Source organism: Ceratotherium simum, chromosome 7 (genome assembly GCF_057802395.1).
Source record: "Ceratotherium simum simum isolate JZ-2026a chromosome 7, ASM5780239v1, whole genome shotgun sequence".
In the NCBI taxonomy this organism is placed as follows: domain Eukaryota; kingdom Metazoa; phylum Chordata; class Mammalia; order Perissodactyla; family Rhinocerotidae; genus Ceratotherium; species Ceratotherium simum.
In genome coordinates, this window is record NC_141906.1 from 47969880 (window position 1) to 47992003 (window position 22124).

The window sequence follows — 22124 nt, forward strand, 5'->3', positions numbered from 1 at the left end:
CCCATTCATGAAAATATAACTTTAAATAATTAAATTTAAACATCTTCATATGTTTGTACTAAATTTTTGCATTTATTTTTCTATTTTTTGGACATTTGGGTTTTTCCAGTTTTTCATTTTATATACATAACTATTGTGATTTACTCACCCCCTTCCCCTTAAAAAGTTCTTTTACCCAGTATTCTGGTTACACAACTTTTTCTTCTCCTTCTTTTCTAAGCTAAGCTCATCTTAAAACTTCCTCTAGTTCACAAATTCTCAAGTTCATTTCTCAGTTTTAATGTAGTAAATCAAATCAAGTCAACAAAGATTTGTTGACTGGGTGTGTCCCTTCCCTACTTAAAAATATTTACACTGTGAAACAGTCAATAATCTCTTGAGTCAAGATCCAAACTTTTCCAGATTTAATATAAAAATTTCCATTTAGTTACTGCACACTAGAAGAAATCCTCCAAGTAAGCCAGTTCCAGCCACCATCTTGTTTATGGAACTCTCTCATCACTAACTGGCTGCTTCAAAACAGTGTTTTGGGCCAGTGGCTAAAACTGGAGAGATTACATCTTAAATGAGTCAAGAAATATAACAGCAAAACCTATCTGGAGTTGGGCAAAGCACTTACTATTCTTACAAATCGAAAGTCTTAACCTTCTAAAAGTTCTTACTATCAACGTTTTTACATGTATGTCAGGATGCCACACAAAAAGTGCGGTGGGTGGGGAGTATTGACTTTTATTCATCCCTTAGAAATGATGTCCTTTTTGCACTTAAACTCCCAGTGTGACTTTACAAACACACGCTTGGGGATTTCCTTCCTCACTTCCACTCTACTCCTGCCCGACAAACAAGCTCTTCCTGTTTATTCTCAGCCTTGCTGTCTGGGCTGGGTGCTCTGCATCAGTCTCTCCCTTCCTGACTACCTGCTAACGCCACCACGGAGGACTGATCTCCTGGCACTGTTTCCTTGCTAAGGGTTCTGTCCTTATTCCACTTTAGGGCCCTGGTTCCTTTTGTGGTTAAATTTTGTTCTTCAGTGCCCCATTGCACGTTTTCCCAACTGGATTCACGTACAGGGTTTTTCATGCCAGCATTATTTATAATAGTGAATAACTGAAACCATCTAAAGGCCAAATGTAGGGGATGATTTTAAAAATTACTACATGATACAGCTGTTTTTTTAAATTCAGTTAGCATTTTTTAATAAAAACTCTTTGAAAACCAGGATTACAAGGACACTTCTTTTTTTTTCTTTCTTGATGAGGAAGATTGGCTCTGAGCTAACATCTGTTGCCAATCTTCCTCTTTTTGCTTGAGGAAGATTGTCCCTGAGCTAACATCTGTGCCAGTCTTCCTCCATTTTGTATGTGGGATGCCGCTACAGCATGGCTTGACGAGTAGTGTGTAGGTCCACGCCTGGGATCCAAACCCGCAAACCCCAGGCTGCTGAAGCAAAGCAGGCGAACCCAGCCACTACACCCCAGGGAGACTTCTTTTAAATGATACAGCAATCGTAAACCAATAGCTATTTTAATACTTCATGAAATACACTGGAAGCATTCCTTCTGAGGTCAGGAATAAAACAAAAATGCTTTTTTCCTAGAGATGTTTGCAGCTTGCTCACTTTCATTTTTCATTTTCTATGCCCCTGGCCCCAGAGTTCTTGAATTTCCTCAGTTATGCTGGAGAAGTTGCTCCAGGGTACCAGGATAACTTGGTGTCATAGGGCTTGCACCCCACTTCCTAATTTGGCCAAATGGTCATGGCAAAAGTGTCGGTGAACCACCTGGATTAAAAGATTAGAAGTAGAAAATAAAAAGCCAAAATGATTAGGAAAACTATTTAGCTGCATGAGATGGAACAAAGTTTTTCTGAAAAGACAACTTTTTGGTCTTACTTGAAAAAAAATCTATCCCCTAGTTTATTTTATTAACATATCCTTGGTCTTACAACTAAAATATTTATAGAAATAGAAATCATACAATGAGGAGGGTTTTTTAATAAAAATACTATCATTTTACACACATTTTGTAGCCTGCATTTTTTTGCTCAGTCATACATTACAACCATTTTCCTATGTAATATATGTTTATCTAAGTCACGATTTTATAGGCTATATAATATATCCTGATATTTCAGTACCACAATTTATTTGATCTTGTCCCTATTGATGGGTATTCATTTTGCATCCAATTTTTCTAAACTTGGCATTTTAAGTACTGTCTCCCCCTCCTCCTGTCCACACAGCAAATAGGAAACTCCTCAGCTTTCCCTCATAGCTCAGGTGACTCTCTCCCTAATCTTGATAGAAATCTGCAAATTTACACTCTAGAAGGAATAAACCAGGAGGACTTTGGGTGAAAATAGGGTGATCAAGTTGGGAGTCAACATTGTCTATTTCAAAAGCCCCAGTCTCCTTCGTTCCCAGGATGTTTCAGCCAGATTCACACTCTTCTCTACACACACACACACAGGACAGGGGATTGGAGGTTAACATGGATGGACCTGGAGGACATTATGCTAAGTGAAATAAGCCAGTCACAGAAGAACAAATACTGCATGATTCCACTTATATGAAGTATCTAAAATAGTCGAACTCATAGAAGCAAAGAATAGAATGGTGGTTACCAGAGGCTGGGGTAAGGGCAAGTCGAGGAGTTGCTATTCGAGAGAGATAAAATCTCAATTATGCAAGATGAATGAGTTCTAGAGATCTGCTGTACAACATTCTGCCTGTAGATAACAATACTGCATTGTACACTCAAACATCTGTTAAGAGGGTAGATCTCATGTTAAGTGTTCTTACTGAAATAAAATAAAATAAAGTAACTAAAAAACTAAAATGCTGATTAAAACACATGCATGAGCAGGGCTTGTTGACTGGTAGTTTTCCCTCTACATGATATGGTCCAGGACCTGGCCATTGTTAGAGAGAATTCCAACCATTGGTAACTACCGATCCTTTCTCTTGGTCATATCTTGAAACTATTAAAATCATGTTTTAAAAATGCATTTAATGGCATGGGACAAAGCTTATATTAAAGGGGGAAAGTCAAATACAAATAGTATTACAATGTGATCCTAGTTTATATATACTGTATCTTCATTAAATACCAAAATATAAACTGGTTACCTTGGGGTGCAGATGGGAGGGGAGCATTATTTTCTTCTTTATACTTTTCTATGTTTAAAAAATTTCATATAATAAATATGTGCTGTATCTATGAGACAAACACAATAAATGCTATGAAAACATCCCCCCTGACTTTACCAACGTACTTTTATATCGTTTATTTCTTACCCTGTCTCAGTTACTTTTAGTCTTTATTTTTTTACCTTTCAGATGCCCTTTTGATGGTAAATAGTAAAGACATCTCTTAAATAACATAACATACCCATATTTTTTTCTGGGGCCGGTACAATAGATGATACCACTCAAAATGACAATAAAAAATGTTTGTAATGGCTTTATTCATAATAGCCTAAAAATGAAAATGACTCAAATGTCTATCAACTGGAGACCGGATAAACTGGAATATATTCATGGGGTGGAATGCTACACGGAAATAAAAAAGAATGAACCACAGCTACACACAACACCAATGAATATTACGGTCATTATGATGACGAAAAGAAGTCAGACACAAAAGAGAACATATTGGAGGATCCATGCATAGATTTTGAAAAAGAGATAAAACTAATCTAGGGAGACAGAAGTCAGAATAGTGGTTTCCTTTGGGAATTATTGAGTAGAAAGGGGCATGAAGGAGCCTGTTGGGTTTTATGTCTTCATCTGGGTAGTTGATACACAGGTGTGTGGGTGTGTGCGCGCATGTGTAGTACATGTAAAAAATCATCGAGCTGTATGCTTAAGTTTTGTGTTCTTTATGCATAGTATATCTTAAAAACAAAACAAACCAAAAAAGAACATAGGAAAGTCATGTTGGAAAGAAAGGATTGCTTCTCAGAATCTGAAAGCAAATAGGTTAGGATTTCCCTTGCAGCTGGGATTGTGTGGAAACTCTAATTGGGCTTTCTGTATTCTTATTTAAGAGTGTTATCTATTTCCTAAAGAAATCACAATATTACAATATGTAAAGAGAAAATGTAAAAGAAAAATATACCAAAACTAATTATCCAGGGACGTAAGGGGTAGGGTGCAGCATCATTGGGCCTAAGATTTAGGTGTGTCTGAATAGCCAAGATTAGGATTAGGTCCCTCTCAATCTCAATCTCTCTCTCTCTCTCTCCCCTTCTCTTTTTCCTTCCTTCCTTCTCATCTTTTCTTCCTTTGTTCTTTTCTTCCTGACTGCCTGTCAGCCTTCCTTTCTTCCTTCCCCACCCATCCTTTATTTCTTTATACTCTGGTTAGTTTCAAAAGAGATTTAATCTTTCTTACTAGAATTCTTAAAACAATGAAATTTTTGGTCCCTCTACCGTTAGGTGTGCATAGCTCATTAAGATATGTCTTTTTTTCCCCGATCTTGATCTTTACTTCACTAAATTCTTTCATCCAAATTCTAATTTGATGTTTATCAAGTTGGATTCTGGCAGCCAATATTGAAAGGAAAGCCTTGTAAATTAACCAATTCACATTGTTTATAAAAATTTTTTAAAAAGTTCTCAGGAAAAAGGTTGTTTGGGGTTGAATTATGTCTCCCCAAAATTCGTATGTTGAAATCCTAATCCCCAGTACCTCAATAAAGTTGATTTTTGAAAGCACTTAGATTTAAAAAGAAGAAGAAGAAAGAAAAAGAAATCATGGTGCCTTGGAGGAATGTCTGATTCCCGGTCTGAGGCAGGAAACCTCCAGGATGAGCTTGAGACATCTTGTTGTAGCAGAAAACGGGGAATTTTCCAAAGACCACTGGGTCATGCCAACAAGACACGAAGCCAACATGAAGGTAATCCTCTGGCCAAAGATGGGAAAATTTGAGCATGAAATAATTGACACGATGAATATAAAAAGCCATGAGTTCATAAGATATTTTTAAAATGAGAGAGAGAGAATGAAGGAAAATAGCAACAACAAAAACAAAACTCAACTTCATTAAACACCAATTGAAATAACAAAGGCATCAATTCTTACTTAGGAAGGCGGCAACTGAAAAGAAATAATTATCTATTATCCTACCTTTCCTGAACAATTTGTAATTTAAGGTGCCAAATAGCCCTAGGAGATTAAGGGAAGTCCTCTTTACAGAAGAATTTCAGTTAATAAATGTAGGAAGAATGATAGATTAGTAAAATCTCTATTTTACAATCCCCAAAACATTGACTGACTCTGATTGTCAGTGGATGAAATCATTAGACAAACGTTTGGTGGGAGATTCTTTATTGGGGGAGAAGGCTGGGCCGACACCACTAGAACTCATTGACTGGCTCAATCTTAACATCATACAAGTGCAACAATCAGACACTGTGCGCACCCGATGTGACACACATGAAGTACACAGCCACCTATGAATATACTTACCAAAGGAGTTGAACCTAATCAAGCCACAGGAAACTTCTGTTTATAGGAAGTACAGAGATAAGAGGAACAAGGTAAATGACACTACCAGGAAGCAAAGGACAGATCCAGAAGGTGGAACATTGTACAGAACAATTGACCCAGTTTCTGTACAAGTCAATGACACAAGTTTAAATGTCGTACTTAAGATAAGTACTACTTAAGATAAAAAGAAACTTAAAAGATATAACAACAAGATGTAATGTTCGGACCTTCTTTACATACTGATTCAAACAAGCCCTGTTAAAAAGACAATTTTGAAACAATTGAGAAAATTTAATTTTAATTTTTAAAATTTAATTTAAAAAATTGGACTGTGTTTTAGAAAATTCCAGGACAGTTTTGTCAAATTTATAGTCTGATAATAGCATTGTGGTCATGAAAGAAAATATCTATATATTTTTAAGATGCACACTGAATTATGTAGGAGTGAAATGGCATGATATATGGAATTTACTTTAAAATATATCAGAAATAAAAGAATTAGGTGAAGCATATGTGGGCAATCTTTATAATTGTTGAATCTTTTTTTTTTTTTTTGGTGAGGAAGTTTAGCCTTGAGCTAACATCTGTCGCCAATCTTCTTTTCTTCACTTGAGGAAGATTAGCCCTGAGAGAACATCTGTGCCAATCTTCCTCCATTTTGTATGTGGGTTGCCACCTCAGCATGGCTGAGGAGTGGTGGTGGTCTGTGCCAGGGATCTGAACCCTCAAACCCAGGCCAGCGAAGCGGAGCACGCCGAATTTAACCACTACGCCACAGGGCCGGCCCCATTATAATTGTTGAATCTTGATAAAGGGAATTGGGGGTTCATCACCCTATTCTTTCTACTTTGTGTATGTTTAAAGTTTTTCATTACAAATTGTTTTCAAGTATTTACTTTAGACATAAGGAAGCATTTGTTTACGGAAATAATAGAGAGACTGAGGAAGTTCCTTCCTTGGTCATCTATTGAAACACAAAACAAACTTAAGAGGTAGACACCTCTCCAGAACTCACCTCTCACACCTCTCACAAAGATGTTCATTCCTCTGAGAATTGACCATCCCCCACTCCCTGCCCCCACCAACCCACTGACCACTATCACTCTGGACTCTGTTCTAGGCCATAGCTAGTTTCACCAAGGTGAACACCAGGCTCAAGATGGTCCAGTTGGATTCTTGCTGCCAAAGATTTAAAATCGAGATTCAAAACCTGCTTATCAGAATCTGCTGTTGGAGAACTCCAGAGTCAGGGAGAACTATATTCTGCCAAGTGAACTGCAGAAACACATAAAGCTGATCTAGAGGGTAGGGGTGGGAGGGGAAGGAAGAGGATGAAGCAGATGCAGAATTCTGACAGTATTCTCTGCCCTATTTTCATCTCTCCCTGAGGGCCAGCTGTAGTTCTCCTCTTAGGGTCTATGAGACCCACTTCTCCCTGATAGTAAATTTTGTCCAAGGGAGCACTCTGTCACAGGCTAGCCTTGGGAGCAGGACACCAAGACCTTAGCTACTGGTGAGCGTCAGCTGACAGCCTGGGAACCACTGGGCCTGGACGATGTTGCTGGTGATTGTCCTCAGTGGAGGAGGCCTTTGGTCTCACAGAAGGGTTAAGTCTCTCATTATCATTTAAGGAAATTTCTGCCTAATGACTGTTTAACTTAATTATATTAGCTTTTTTACTATCTTTAATAAAACTCTTTAACTATAGAAGAAAAGTGGGTCTCTATGAGACCTACTCACACAATAGTCAATTTTGCCCCCCACCTTGCCCTTTTTTTTTTTGTCTAAAGTTGCCTCCAGTAAGTCACTGTAATTGCAACCAAAAGAATCCTTACTAATACTAACTGCCTTTAGTTTTATCTGGCTTAATTATAGTGCTTGCTTGGAGCACATGTGTGTGGGCTAAATAGCTTCCTTCTGGTTTATAATTCCATATCTCTATAACTAAAGGAGAGAGAGTGGAGACTTTGGGGTGGTACTACTTTGGGTGGACTCATGTCTACCCCCTTGCCCCAATAAAAACTTGCTTCCCTTAAACTTGAAAAACTTCCTTGACAATCTGAGAAACCTTGCCTAATTAATCATAAGTGGAGATAAGACAGTTGTAAAGATAGGTGCCTAAAGGAATTTTCTACGCTGACAATGACACTTGATCAATACAGAAGTGACAAACAACAAATTAACAAAGTAATCACGGAAATGCTTCTAGAGGCAAGTGGGCAGGGTTACTGAAGGCCTAATACATCACAGCTTCCGATGTCCACCTTTGGACTCTTTAGGTCTGGAATTGCTCTAAAGCTATAATTCAAATTGGTGGGTTGAGTGTGATGGCTGGCATATCCCACAAGGGCAGAAATGTTTGTTCAGATATACTTCATGTACCTGCACATAACTGGCTTTCAAGAAATGGTATTGCATGAAGTTATAGCTTTTGTAGGTTTACAAGCCCAAACAAGGCCAGACCCCAATGTAGCCCTGCAAATGTCAATATAGGACAATTCTCAGTCCTGTATTGCTTGGAAAACAGTTTAGAAACAGCTCTACAAGCTGATAATGACAAAGAAGTCATGCCAAAATATATCAAAGTAAAGAAAAACAAATATTTTATCTTTTAAAGTAACACAGCAAATTCTGGGTCATTATCTCAAAATCTAACAACAATCTCCATCACTCTTTCTCAAACCGTAAACCGGGAAATGCGCCCACGAGAGCTTCAAGGGAGCCAAAGACGCAAAACATTTGTTCAGTGGTGGAAGTGATGAACGGTGGGCTCTCTGAATGAGTAGTCAGACAGCATCTACTTCTTTCATTCACGTCTAATTTCTCTTCTCTGACTTTAAGAGTTGCTGCTATTTCCCTGCTGTCTTGGATGATCCAGGAAATTAAGTTGAACAGTGAGCTCACTCAAGAAAGAAGTTTCCTTTTTATGCAGAGCTTTTTAATGCAGTGGTGCTGCCAGGACAGAAGTGGTCCCTGCAATGCAGTTAGACTGTCAGGCAGTGTTTATTCATCTGTCTTTCTCTTTCTCCCAAGACCAAATGATTGTGGAATTGCACTGAACATTACCAAGGATAAATACAAACCAAAGGTTCTTTCTGGAGTGGTTGAAAATAATCTTATTATAACCTGCATTATTCATGTGATTTCACCCTCATGCATCATGCAAGATTTCCGGGCTGTGGTTTATTTAGCCACAGTAAGCTTGACCTAGAATTATAAAATTTGGCTGTCCCACTTCTTCAGGAGTGTTTTTTCCCTTGCCACATGAGCAACATGCATTTACCCTTCCATTTTCACACTTTTTCAAAATCATTTATATGTCACTAATATTGTTTACTTTAATCCGACAAGAATTTCTTTCTGCAAGTGCCTCAGACCCCTTTCAGAGGAAGAATCACAGGAATGAATTGTGATGGAACCCAGTCCAACCACTATTGTGTTCTGATTGGCTGCTTGGGGGGAATTTACTGGTCAAAGCAGAATTACTTGACTTCAAGGAAAAATGCATCTCCTCTCCATTTTCTTTCATGAATCATTCCTAGGGTCTGTGGGGTTAGGACATGAGGAGAAGTGGGGTCAGGACAGGGGGAGAGGGAGAGTAGTCAAGATCCCTTCCTCCATCTGCAGAGAGTTGGGCTGCACCCTGAATTTGGGCCTGGTTGCTTTGAGTGTGGCCAAATGTAAGTACTGATGTGGGGCAGGTACTACAGTAAGCCCAGATCAGATATGTTTGAATTTCTGAAACTGTGCACGATTTGTGCTAACTCACTTGACTGAGGACCCAGGTAGACTTGGGGTGGGGATAGGAGGCTAGTGCTGGTGAACCTGATAAGGATTTGGGAAGGCCAGTATGATACTTACCATTTTTCCCCTACACTTGGGTGCTATTTTATTTATCTTAGTCATTATTTTACAGTTCAAAGTCTTTTGCATAATCTTCATGAGTGCAGAAATTGAATTGTTTCATAAGTGCTTCATGAAATGTAAAATTAATAGTAGTGTTCACTCATTCAGTCACTCATTCATCTATTCATTTATTTAACACATATTTATTAAACACCTCCTATGTGCCAGGCATTGCACTGTCTGATATCAACATGTTTATTTCAATGTCAAAATAATTTTCTTGTATTCCATAAGTTTTACATGTGATTGCAAATAATCTGTATTTTAGGAAAGGATAGTTTAACAAGAAGAATGCAGAGGTAAACCCTCCAAATATTTAAAAATAGCATACAAATATTTCTGACTGTAACCAAAATTTCACTATATATATTTTTCTGAATGTCCAAAATTCTTGCAGTACTTGTTCAGTCAAGTAAGTGTACAAGTTACTCCAGGAAGAACTTGAGTGTATAAAGAGTAAAACCCTAAAATAAATATAATAAGTTCTCATATTGACCATTCATAACACCATATTTAGGGTAAATATTTGCACCTGGATAAAAAGAAAAGACCTTATAAGTTGATGTTAGGTTTCTTTTTCCATCAAGGATTTAATAGGGCAATGAACAATAAATTGTGATGTTGTTGAACTTACACAGTTCCTAATACTTTTTAACTAACAATTATTTCCATACTTATCTGCCCAATTATACATGCTTAAAAAATTGTACCTGACAGGGCTGGCCCCGTGGCTTAGTGGTTGGGTGCGCGCGCTCTACTGCTGGCGGCCTGGGTTCGGATCCCGGGCGCACACCGAAGCATGGCTTCTCCGGCCCTGCTGAGGCCGCGTCCCACATACAGCAACTAGAAGGATGTGCAACCATGACATACAACTATTTACTGGGGCTTTGGGGGAAAAAATAAATAAAATTAAAAAAAAAAAATTGTACCTGACAAAGGAAACAATCTCCACCTATTTGCCTACACACACCCTTTCCAACCATACCTGCTCACTGGCTGCTCCCCATTTCCCGGTAAGTACATAATACTGGGAGGGACTTTGAACTGCCCTTTTCTCCCTTCAAGGAAAAACACTGAAAGTATCTTGGCAAGTCAATGTTCAGCCACAGAAATCTCAGATACAACCAAAAATAGCAAGCCATTGAGCCTCACAGAGCCTAGGCTGACAGAGTATGGTGCTGGGGGGAAGACCTAAGGCAGTCAGAACATGTTCTGGGGCTTCCCTAGGAAATGGCAAATGTCTCTGGTGAGGAACACGAGGACAGGCTTAAAACGAACAATTTTCCTGAGGAAGAGCAAAGAATGAGCTAGGCTTTTAGAAACCACAGTTGGCCTACTTCTTCCCCCAGAGAATTCTGTCCTATATTAAATTTTGGGACTGAATAGGTCATTCTTGGACACATTGTGAGTTGACTGTTCATTCAGCTTGACAAAACGAGCTTTGAATTATGGAGCTCTCTTCTACCCAGCTTTAGCAATCCTCAGGGGCCAAAAGCCCTTCTTTACGCCCAACTTTGTGGTCTTCATGCTTGCAACTGAAAGCCAGCTCTTCCCTGTGTCATATTTTGTAAAAACTGAGAGGTCTTTAAATACACAAAGAATCATTTGTTTATTTTTACCAAATTAAAAAGAATCATAGGATGTTTAAAGTTCTAAGGTGATTTAGAGTTCATTTAGAATAATAATAATTCTTTACACAGACATGTTGTCTTGGCCTGCCCACCATCCCTTCCCTCTTCTTCAGGTAACGGCACTTCATTTTTTCCTTCGGGAAACTACCCTCCCCCACTGTTAGTCCATGAGGTTGAAATGGGGCTGATTCTACCCACAGCTCCAGAAAAGGGTCCAAAGAGAGTCCATATCCCCTGACCACAGTGACTACTTCAAGAATGAGCACCTGGTCCAGGTTGAGCCAACGAGAGCCAGCCTAATTTGATGGAGTTTCTGATGCTTCTCATCAGAGTTCCCATTAATACATATGTAGCATTTTCCACTGAAAGCTTAAGGGGCTTCTTAAGGCCACAGCAAGTCGTTCACATAGCCAATTTCTCCTGATACCAACCCACTTTCTAGTGGGGAATAGAGGTACTGACAGATCATTTCAGTAATACATTAAGAGCATTCATTCATTCAACAAGTATTCAATGAGATGATGAATACTACTAGATGCCTGGTTCCATGCTAGGGATGGAGTTATGAATGAAACATTCATGATTCCTGCTCCATGATGTTCTGAAAGATGTATATATAGGAGCACACAGGAGGGGCAAGTAACCTACCCTGGATATGGGCATATGGGTGTCCAGGAAGGCTTCCTGGAGACAGGGACTGGCCTGCTAAATATCTCTGAATCTGTTCTCCTTTAGTTTTATTTTAATCCCATTCTCACAGCTACTGTCTTAGTGCAGGCCCTTTTTGTTTCACTTCTGAATTATAGAAATAGCTTTCCAATTGGACTAGAAACTTCTGCTCTTATTCTCGTCCCTAATACCCAACTCATTCTTTACTGATGACAAAATGATTTTTTTCTTAGAAACATTTTACTGAAGCATTATATATATATATATACATATATATATATAAAAGTACATATGTAAGCATACAGCTTGATGAATTTCCTCAGCCAAACATACCCATTAACCAGTGCCTACATCAATAAACATGGCCAGCAGACCAGAAGGCTACCTCATATCCCCTTCCATATACTCACCTCCCCTCACAAATGAGCTTTTAAAAATACTAATTTATTATATTGCTCCCTTGTTTTGTTAAAACCTTTTAAGGACTCTCCACAGCCCTCAGGATAAAACCCCATCTCCTTAGACAAACTAAACGCTGGTAATTCCTAACCCACCATCCCAGTCCTCACTGCCTGGCCTTTGCGTATGCTGCTGCTTGTGTTTAGACCAGCTTCTCAGCCCTCTTCCTCCCCCATTTTAATCATTCCTATTTATTCCAGGAGTCCCCACCTCAAAGCCTTCCAAGATCCCTTCCCTCTCCACTGTCTGTTTCTCTTATAGATTTTTGAAGGTGAAAATAGTGTTTTTTGTCCCAGTTTGCCAATTGGTTAAATGAATAAATGAGAATACCTAGCTTTATTACTTTCCTTTGAAGCCTTTCTTCCCCTTTCTTCCTCCCCTCCATTCCTTTTAAATAAGAACAAGCCATTGTCCTGTGAATAAATCAATGTGTGTGGCCTTCAATCAGTAGTTTGTAGAGAAGTTGTGATTGATTTCCATTGATCCAGCCATCCCTCTTGCTGGGTATCCTCTCTTTCCACCAAGATAAGATTAAAGTAGGGACAGTTTGCAGTCCTGCACCCTACCAAGTGGACACAATGGAAACTGATATTCATGAGATCTGAGCCATTTCACCAGTAAAAAGTTGGTTTAACTGGAATATCTGGAGGACTTAAGGGAAAATTGGGAGTGGGGTTAGGAAGCAAGGAACCAGGTTAACATTTACTAAATGTCTACCTATGATATGCTGGATACAGTGTTAGGCTCTATTTATGATGTCTTATTTAACTGAAGTGGAGGAGGAATGTGCATAAATGTATAGATATTTGAATTGCATAAAAAGAAAAACCAATATGTCCTTTCCTTCATTTGGTTGAAAAAAGTTATTTTTGCATTTATAGCTTTTTAAAAAAAATTAAAAATAACAGAGTGGAGAATCGCTGAAATTCTTAATTTCAATGACAATTTGCTTAACTAGATGAAAATGATTCTATGAAATTTAAAAAAACCCAAAAACATTATAAAAGGGTTTAGTGTGCAGGAGAAAGTGTCACTAGGTTGATGAGTATAGCCAGAGCACCTAAAGCTATCCATTCAGCTTTCAAACTGTCACTGCGAGCTGGCAGGTCGTGCCACCTGAAACTACTTTTATTGAAGCTGTTACAATCTGTACTTGATTTTTAATGAAAAAGTTCTTCACAATAAATCCAAACAGCAAACCCAAGTTTATTTTCCGTATGCGTAATGTCAAAACACCTGACAGGTTGGCCTCATTCCCAGCAAGTCTATTTCTCCCCAAACATTCTGTAATTTATATGGCACTGGGCTGGGGCACCACCAATACACAGCTGTGATCTACTAAAAATTCCTCAAAACTGCCTCCTCTTCTTAGGTCGGCAGCCCACTTATGGCCCATTTAGAATTTCGCTGAATAAAAGTGTAATAACACAAATGAAAGCCCAAACCCATAAATTCAAATTCAAGCTGTAGGAAAAAAAAAATTCCTCGAGTGACTGTAGAAGTAGATGCCTCCATTGTTGCCTCACTGATAATCATGAAGAGGCCAGTGTGATACTCATCCTTTACAGCCTAAAATTGGGTGCTATGATATTTATCTTAGTCATCATTTTATAAGTCCAGAGCGTTTTGCATAATCTTCATGAGTGCAGAAATTAAGTTGTTTCTTACGTGCTTGGTAAAATTAACAGTGATTCATTCATTGATCTCACTGAACAGGCAGGAAGTTCCTATAGGACAAAGAGCTCAAGAGGCCTATCTTTATCTTTGGTTTATGAGTCCTCGTAGCCCTAGTACAAAGAATGCTATGAGCTGGCAGTCAGAAGTGTTCAGTGGCGGAGAGAAGGAAAAGAACGTGTTTTGATTGCTCACAAAACGTTTTATTGTTCTCTATTCTCTGCTGGGGCGGTAGGCAAAGGAAATGTTCTTATGACAGTTAGGTTTAACTATGCGCCTTGAAAACTTGGTTTCACAAAATGCACCACCTTCGTGGGCCGCGCCGCGGGGGGCCAACTGCACAACTGGTCCGTCTCGGCGGGTCACGAGCTCACCGTCACCCACGCGGTGGCAGCGCCTCTGCCCGCAGCCTCTCGGGCTCCCTCCCTCCGGCAGGAGTCGCTGGCCGCAGCAGGGCGGTGAGAAAGGAAGCTGACTCCGTGCCTCCGTCCTGCCAGGAGTCTCGGCATCCCGAGCCCGCCTTCCTTCCGTGTCTGCGCCTGCACTCACGCCCCCTGCACGCGCCCAGGGATGCACCGGGCCTTCACTCGGGAAGGCGAGGGTTCGGGCCACTGCGATTGAGATCCGGGGCGCAGCTGGTGGGGGGAGCTCCGCGCGTGCTCGGGCGCAAGGCCAGGGCGGTGGGCACGTGCAGAAAGGCCCGGGACCCGCTGAGACGGGATCCAGAGTAGTGGGTGAGAAGCCTGCGAGGCGCGGTGGAGGGGGTGGGGAGTGGGCGGAGGTGCAGCAGGAAACGCCCCGGGTCTGGCCGGGCTGGTCGGGCTGGGGGCGCAGTGGAGAAGGACGGGGCGGCGCCCGGCCGGGCTGCCCGGCCCGCTCACCTCGCCCTGGCGGCGCGCCCCGCGGGGACTCGCGGGGAGGGGAGCCAGACCCGCGGGCCTTTGGATTCCGGGACCGCCCTCTCCCGCTCCAGGGCCAGCGGCGAGCGGCAACGACGGCTGGAGCCGCAGCGGCAGCATGAGAGCGGGCGCCGCTGCTCCACGCCTGCGGACGCGCGGCGAGCGGCGGCGGCTCTGCCTGAGCGCTCCATGGGGGCGCAGTGGGGCCGGGCGGCCGTCTGGCCGCGCGGGCTGCGCAAAGGCCGAGGGCTGCCACGGACCGCCCGGGCGCTGGCGGCCGCCGGCCTGCTGTGCACCGCTCTGGCCGCCTACGCCTGCTGGGGGCAGCTGCCGCCGCTGCCCTGGGCATCCTCCGCCCCGCCGCGGCCGGTGGGCGTGCTGCTGTGGTGGGAGCCCTTCCGGAGGCGCGACAGCGCCGCGAGGCCGCCCCCCGACTGCTGGCTGCGCTTCAACATCAGCGGCTGCCGCCTGCTCACCGACCGTGCGGCCTACGGGGAGGCGCAGGCTGTGCTTTTCCACCACCGAGACCTCGTGAAGGGACCTCCCGACTGGCCCCCGCCCTGGGGCGTCCAAGTGCACACGGCAGAGGAGCTGGAGCTGCGGGTGTTGGACGACGAGGAGGAAGCGGCGGCGGCGGCGGCTGCCGAAGCCCTAGCCGTCTCGGGCCCCAGACCCCCGGGCCAGCGCTGGGTGTGGATGAACTTCGAGTCGCCCTCCCACTCCCCGGGGCTGCGAAGCCTGGCAGCTAATCTCTTCAACTGGACGCTCTCCTACCGGGCGGACTCGGACGTCTTCGTTCCATATGGCTACCTCTACCCCAGGACCCATCCTGGCGAGCAGCCACCAGGCTTGGCTCCGCCGCTGGCCCGGAAACGGGGGCTGGTGGCCTGGGTGGTGAGCAACTGGGATGAGCGCCAAGTCCGGGTCCGCTACTACCACCAGCTGAGCCAGCACGTGCCCGTGGACGTTTTCGGCAAGGGCGGGCATGGGCGGCCGGTGCCGGACATTGGGCTCCTGCACACGGTGGCCCGCTACAAGTTCTACCTGGCCTTCGAGAACTCGCAGCACCTGGATTATATCACCGAGAAGCTCTGGCGCAACTCGTTGCTGGCCGGGGCGGTGCCCGTGGTGCTGGGCCCCGAGCGTGCCAATTACGAGCGCTTCGTGCCTCGCGGTGCCTTCATCCACGTGGAAGACTTCCCTAGTGCCTCGTCCCTGGCCGCCTACCTGCTCTTCCTCGACCGAAACCCAGCTGTCTACCGCCGCTACTTCTACTGGCGCCGGAGCTACGCCGTGCACATCACCTCCTTCTGGGACGAGCCTTGGTGCCGGGCCTGCCAGGCTGTGCAGATGGCTGGGGAGCGGCCCAAGAGCGTACCCAACTTGGCTCGCTGGTTTGAGCGGTGAGGCCGTGCCCCCCTGGGGGTAACCCGGGAGGCCAGGTCGTCGGCGTTTTGATCCTCTGCCGTGCATCTCCTTGACTGCCGAATCGTGCCGAACACCCATTTTTACTCTATGGGAAAAAAGTGATTTACCAGTTAATATTATTCAGCACAAAGACGGGGTGGGGAGGATCCCCGGTTCTCAAGTTTTTTGCACAGCTAGAAGTTGGGCTCCCTTGGTTGTTGATGGATATCAGTGTTGAGGGGTGACAAAGGGGGCCCTTTCTCACCCTGTAACCAGTGCAGAGGTGAAGAAGTAGTTTAGCTACAAGAAGACTGTTGAGTCAGTTGCTCTGAGTTGCCTCATCTGCCACAGGCGTGTTTGTGGCCTGTGCCCAGTCCAAATCTCATACACACTACTCCTCAACTCAACATTTCCGGGGCCAACGTGCAGCAAACCCCTGGTTTTAGCAAGAGCATTGTTGCTGAATAGTGCAAGGACTGTGGCCACAAGTGGGTCTTTCTCTTTGTTGGTTGAATTCCTCAAAGACTCAGCTCCTAAGAAAGGTGAAGAGGGTGGTCCACGAATCCCTTGGTTGTTCCTTAGCAAGTACTGTTTGTCCCCCTGCCCTATGAATGGAAACAAGATGCTTGATGGTCCTTGGAGAAGATTAGGATGAATATATCGGTGTACCTCACTTTATACAAATGTATTCCTGAAAAGCTGCTTTCAAATCAAATCCCAGATTCACTGCTTGATGAGAGTTCAGTATTTAATGAAATCCTATGGCAAATCCCTTTACAATGTGAATAATCATCTCCTAATTTATTCCTTCTGTGTCTATGTTTTTCTATAACCTGAATTTTTTAAAAAGCATATTAAAATTACAGATGTGGAAGTAATGCAGAAGCAACATTCTTCTCCCCTCTTCCCAGAAAACCAGCCTGTGTTTACAAACAGAAGAGAAAGAAGCCACAGTGTCACTTTGCACAAAATGATTTTGTGGAAATAAGGACCAGAATTTAAACCGGAATGTTAGTCTTCCAGGGGTGCTGGAATTATCTGTCTGCAGAACAATGAAAGAGATTGTACTGCATTTTGGTATCATGCAAAAGGAAAAAAGTTTCATGGTGTCTGTTAATGGCGGTTTTTGTTTCTGTCCGTTTTTAGTTAAATATTTAGTTGTGAGGGAATGGAACTAAATTAGTGCCTGCAATGAACTTTGTCTTTTGTTAAAGGCTAAATCTGCCATTCTCTCTGGGGCCAGCAGGTTCTCCTCCTAGTCTGCATAGTAGTATGATGTATCCTCACATTTCTAGTGCCCTTGAGACTGTGCCATGGGAACAACTGTGAAAATCTATGCATTGACTTTAAAAGTTGTTGAATGAACAGCATATGAAATAGGTGTTACCATGTGCCTACTCTGTGCCAAACACTGGGCTTGGGGTGCCAGGAAAGACACAAAAATGTATAAGGCAAGGTCCTTCTCCTTAAAGCTCTTACAGTCTACCACTGCCAAGAAGTAAATAGTGAACTTGGATAAGTCAATTGGCAGAAACTGTTTGTTTAAAGTGACATTCTTAATAAGACAGACCATAAATCAATTATTAGAAAGCCAGTTGATTTAAAGCTTGAAATAATGGGGTTTTTTTTCTCCTCTATTTATTATAATAAGGACCCATAGTGACTAATTATTATGAGTAGGGTCCAAGATTAATTAGGTTTATAGAGGGTTCTGGTGTAAACAGTAATTTTGCATTTGATTAGTATAATTAGCTGAATCATAAAGTAAGTTTTATCTCCATGTACATTTGTTTCAGACTCACTTGCAGAGCTCGCAAAAATCTAGGTGCTTCAATTCTCCCTTTTGCTTAAAAGGAGAAATTAAAATCCCTGGATAAAATCTCCTTTTTAAAATATCACAGTATGGCAGAATTACAAAGTAGCAGCCATCCATTAAAGAAAAAGGAAAAATTCTCTTCTTAAAATGAGTATTTATGACATTTGGCCAATGATCTTGGTGTTATTGGAAATCTACATGGGGAAGTGGGAGTTTGGTTTTGAAGGTAATCTGGCTTAGATTTGAATTCCAGCTGTGTGACCTTGGGCAAATTAGTAATAACCCTGAGCCTCGGCTTCCTTATCTGTAGAATGGGGAAGGAAAGTACTTCACAGCTCATGTGAGCGTCTCAGGAAATAAAGTAAGTAAAGATGCCTAACACATAGTTATCTCCCAATTGGTAAGAGTGATTTTTTTTTTCCTTCTTGCAGTGATTTCAGGGGCCCTCCATATCCATTTATATGTCAAAAATTAAATCTCAAGGTATGTCACAGAATATATATGAAGTAAAAAGGAACAGGCCTCATATTGTGTATTTCAAATGAGTCCCTAAAGCTAAGCCATATTATTTCAAGAATCATCATTGCCCTTTAGCTTGAGCTTGAATTTGCAGACTAAGAGGAAGCACCTATGCTTTCTTTGAAAAAAAAATTTTTTTGTTTTTGTTTTGGTTTTCATACAGTTAAATAATTATGCATTATTTTACTAATGCTCTTCTTAGTATTGTCTATTTAAAACTAACCACATATTTATTGAGTATTTAGCATGAGGAAGGTATAATTGCATTTTTCATGTGCAAATTTTGTGTGTGGAACAAACAGAATTTTTTTTAGGCTAATCTCATCAAAGAGCAAAAGAAATGTGGCAATGGCTCATTTTATGTTATTTTATTTTTCATATTCTAAATTGAGTAGGTTAAAATTTCATATACATTAACATAAAAATGCATATAAATGCATCATATATTTCAATATGTATTTCCTATGATTGTCATGCCCTTCCTTTAAGGCATAAACTTTTCTTTCAAATTTATTACAAATTTAATTTAATATTTTTAGCACTTGATGACTAATTACATGAGTGCACCTTGAATGATATTTGCCTCAGGAAGACAGTCTGACTTGCTTTCAGTATTCACAGTTTCTTTTCAGTCTCCCAGCCCTTCCCTGGCAGTAATTTAGGGGAGACAGAGTGGCTTTATGGAAAGAGCTTGCAATTTGGAGTCAGAACCAGGTATGTGGCTCTGCCCCTGTGGCCCTGATTAGGCAAGTTACTTAAACTCTCTGAGTTTAAGCTTCCTCCTTTACAATGCATGCATGTCCCTACAAAGCAAGGATTAACTGTGACGATGTACCTTGATGTCCAAGGTGCTTTGTACATTGTAAAATGCTGTACAGTTACAGGATGCTCTACATTTTCAAGCCTCTAGAGGAGGGGTGGCAAACTTTTTCTGTAAGGGGCCAGAGAATAAATATTTCAGGCTTTGCAGGCTGTAAAGTTTCTGCTGCCACTACTCAACACTGCTGTGTAGTGCAAAAGCAGCCATTGACAATTCGTAAATAAATGAGTTGCCTGGGTTTGGCCCAAGGGCCATAGTTTGTTAACTCTGCTCTAGACTTAGAGATATAAGGAATTTGAGAACCTACCTGAGGGGGTTTCTTAGAAGGGATTTAAGAATTGGAATTTAAGAATTTTGGAGGCCGATATTCCTGGGTTCCTAAACCAGATTTGCAACATTTTCTAATTGTCTTATCTTGGCAAATTATTTCAGCTCTCTGTGTTTTGATATTCTCAGCTCTAATTGAGGGTAATCATATATAATTTATGGAGGTGTTGGGAGAATTAAATAAGACATTTAAAGTACTCAGAACAGCATCTGGCACATAAGAAGCATCTGAAAAATGTTAGCTGTGATTATCACCAGCCCATTTTACAGAGAAAGGAGCTGAGGTCCAGACCCATTGAAGGATTTGCCTAAGGTTACAGTAGTAGTGGCAGAACCAGCCATGTTGTGCAAGTCATAACTAATTCAGCCTGTCACTTGAATTGCAAAATGAGGGGATTGGACAAAATCATCTCCTGGGACTTTCTAGTTCCACTTGCCATCATTCTACTACCTGGCACCCTAGGGCTTCAAGATCTAATTCACCTCCCAATGTGCCTTCCTTACAGTCTGGAAATGACTTACTACACAGCAGCAGTAAACTGGCAGGAAACCAGGCACCAGCGAGGGAGACTCTGATTTAGTACTAAAAAATTACGTATAATTATATTTATTATATATATTATAATATATATTATATATTTAATATTATATATATTAAAGTGTCACATGCCTTAGATATCAGGGAAAGGAGCCAAGTCCTTGGTAATTAGTATGGTGAATAATTGCATTGAATACGTTTCAAGTGATTCTTGGATGTGTCTCAGGGACTTTTATGCTAGACGTTCATATAACAAATCAAGTATTTATGTACGCATGTTCAGATTATTTTACAAAATTATTAAAGTAATAAGATGGAAAACAACTCTTTGTTTATACTGTATATTCCGCCAGGCACTAATGTGTTCAACCATGATACATGGGCTGTTTCTTGGTCAAGGGGTTTCTGAAGTTCACTTGTTCTAGATTGGTTCTAGCTTGGTTCTTGATTGGTAACTGAAATGGGATGCCTCTGCCTCTTCTAAGTCGTCCCAGATCCAGTTCAGCTCGTCCTCTTGTTTTTCTCACCTGGCTTCTTCCCTTTAACCTGGTGACTCATCTCCAAGGCCTAAGAAGAAAACTCCTTTCTCTCAGTCCAGTTTATTTTACTAAGTGCTCTGATGCCCTCTGTACTGTCTCTAGCTCCTGTTCACTAAATTAAATCATGACATTTTTTTAAAGAGGTGGAATGAAGACTGAGAACATGATAGTGAACAGAGGTGTCTTTCTTCTTAACAGCTGATGATGAAATTATTGAAAGGGGAAAATATGAAGTTGGAAAAAAACACTGAATGTTGTCTCTGCTTTCCCTCCTCCAACACACACGCTGACATGCTGCTCATTGAAGTACAGATTTTGAAAAGTGATGGCCAGCTGAGGGTGGGAGCAGCAGTGACAAGAAAGGAGGATTCAATAATGAATGAGTGAAAAGAAAAGTGCATTATAAAGTAGACAGGTGGTGAATATAGATGGGGAGTAAAGGAAAAAAGAAAGACATTGGGGTAAATGAATAAGAAGTGTTTGAAGAGAAAGTGAGAAGATTGGAGAGAAAAAAAGGAGGGAAGATAAGAGTCAGATGACAATGAGAGAGAGAGATAGAGGAGGAACATATGCACAGAGAAAGAGGGAATAGTGTAAAATCCGCCACTCAATGCCGCTTTTCTGAAAAGAAACCTTTGTTCCAGCTGCATCTGTTGGCAAATGGAGAGTGAAATCAAGAAGCCTGAGCTCACTGACAGGGAAAGTCAGGAACTTAACAAGGAGTAAACTAACCTTTCAGCAGAAATATAACACCATCCCTTGATTCATTACGACTTATTCTTGAACTCTTATGAATGCTTCTTTTCCACCTTGGAAAAATCACATTCATTGCCGTTTTTTTTTCATTTCCAGTCGGCATACTTCAAATGTACTCAAGATCCACTTTTAGAGAAATTTATATTTTTTTACATAGCCATAATCACCACTTGACTTTTTTTGAAGAAGAGTCAGAGGAGAATATGTGAGGGACTCGGTACATTTAGTACACTTATTAGTGTGTTATGGAACCCTATTAAAAAATTATTTCAAGTAAGTTGTAAAGAATTGGATTTTTGAGATATTTGAATTAATGTTTTTATTTTTATTTATTTATTTATTTTTTAATTAATTAATTTATTTATTTATTTTTTCCCCCAAAACCCCAGTAGATAGTTGTATGTCATAGCTGCACATCCTTCTAGTTGCTGTATGTGGGACGCGGCCTCAGCATGACCGGAGAAGCGGTGCGTCGGTGCGTGCCCGGGATCCGACCCCGGGCCGCCAGCAGCGGAGCGCACGCACTTAACTGCTAAGCCACCGGGCCGGCCCTGAATTAATGTTTTTAAAAATTACTGAATCTTACCTAAATATACTAAAAAATAATGCCCTGTTAGACATGAGTGCTAAAAATCTTAATCTGAATTATCTTTAAAAGGAGGAGAAGTGGACT

At 41.6% G+C, this 22124-nt stretch overlaps 1 protein-coding gene across 1 annotated transcript; it reads left to right on the top strand.

Annotated features, from left to right (window-relative positions):
* The first annotated feature begins 14673 nt into the window (after positions 1-14673).
* Positions 14674-20541, top strand: FUT4 (fucosyltransferase 4). The gene has a single exon (XM_004427433.3). It carries the CDS (start codon positions 14919-14921, stop codon positions 16134-16136), a length of 1218 nt encoding a protein of 405 aa, XP_004427490.1. The 5' UTR covers positions 14674-14918; the 3' UTR covers positions 16137-20541.
* The last annotated feature ends 1583 nt before the right edge of the window (positions 20542-22124 follow it).

Coding starts and splice junctions, on each gene's coding strand:
- FUT4 (XM_004427433.3), top strand. CDS start 14,919: ATGGGGGCGCAGTGGGGCCGGGCGGCCGTCTGGCCGCGCGGGCTGCGC.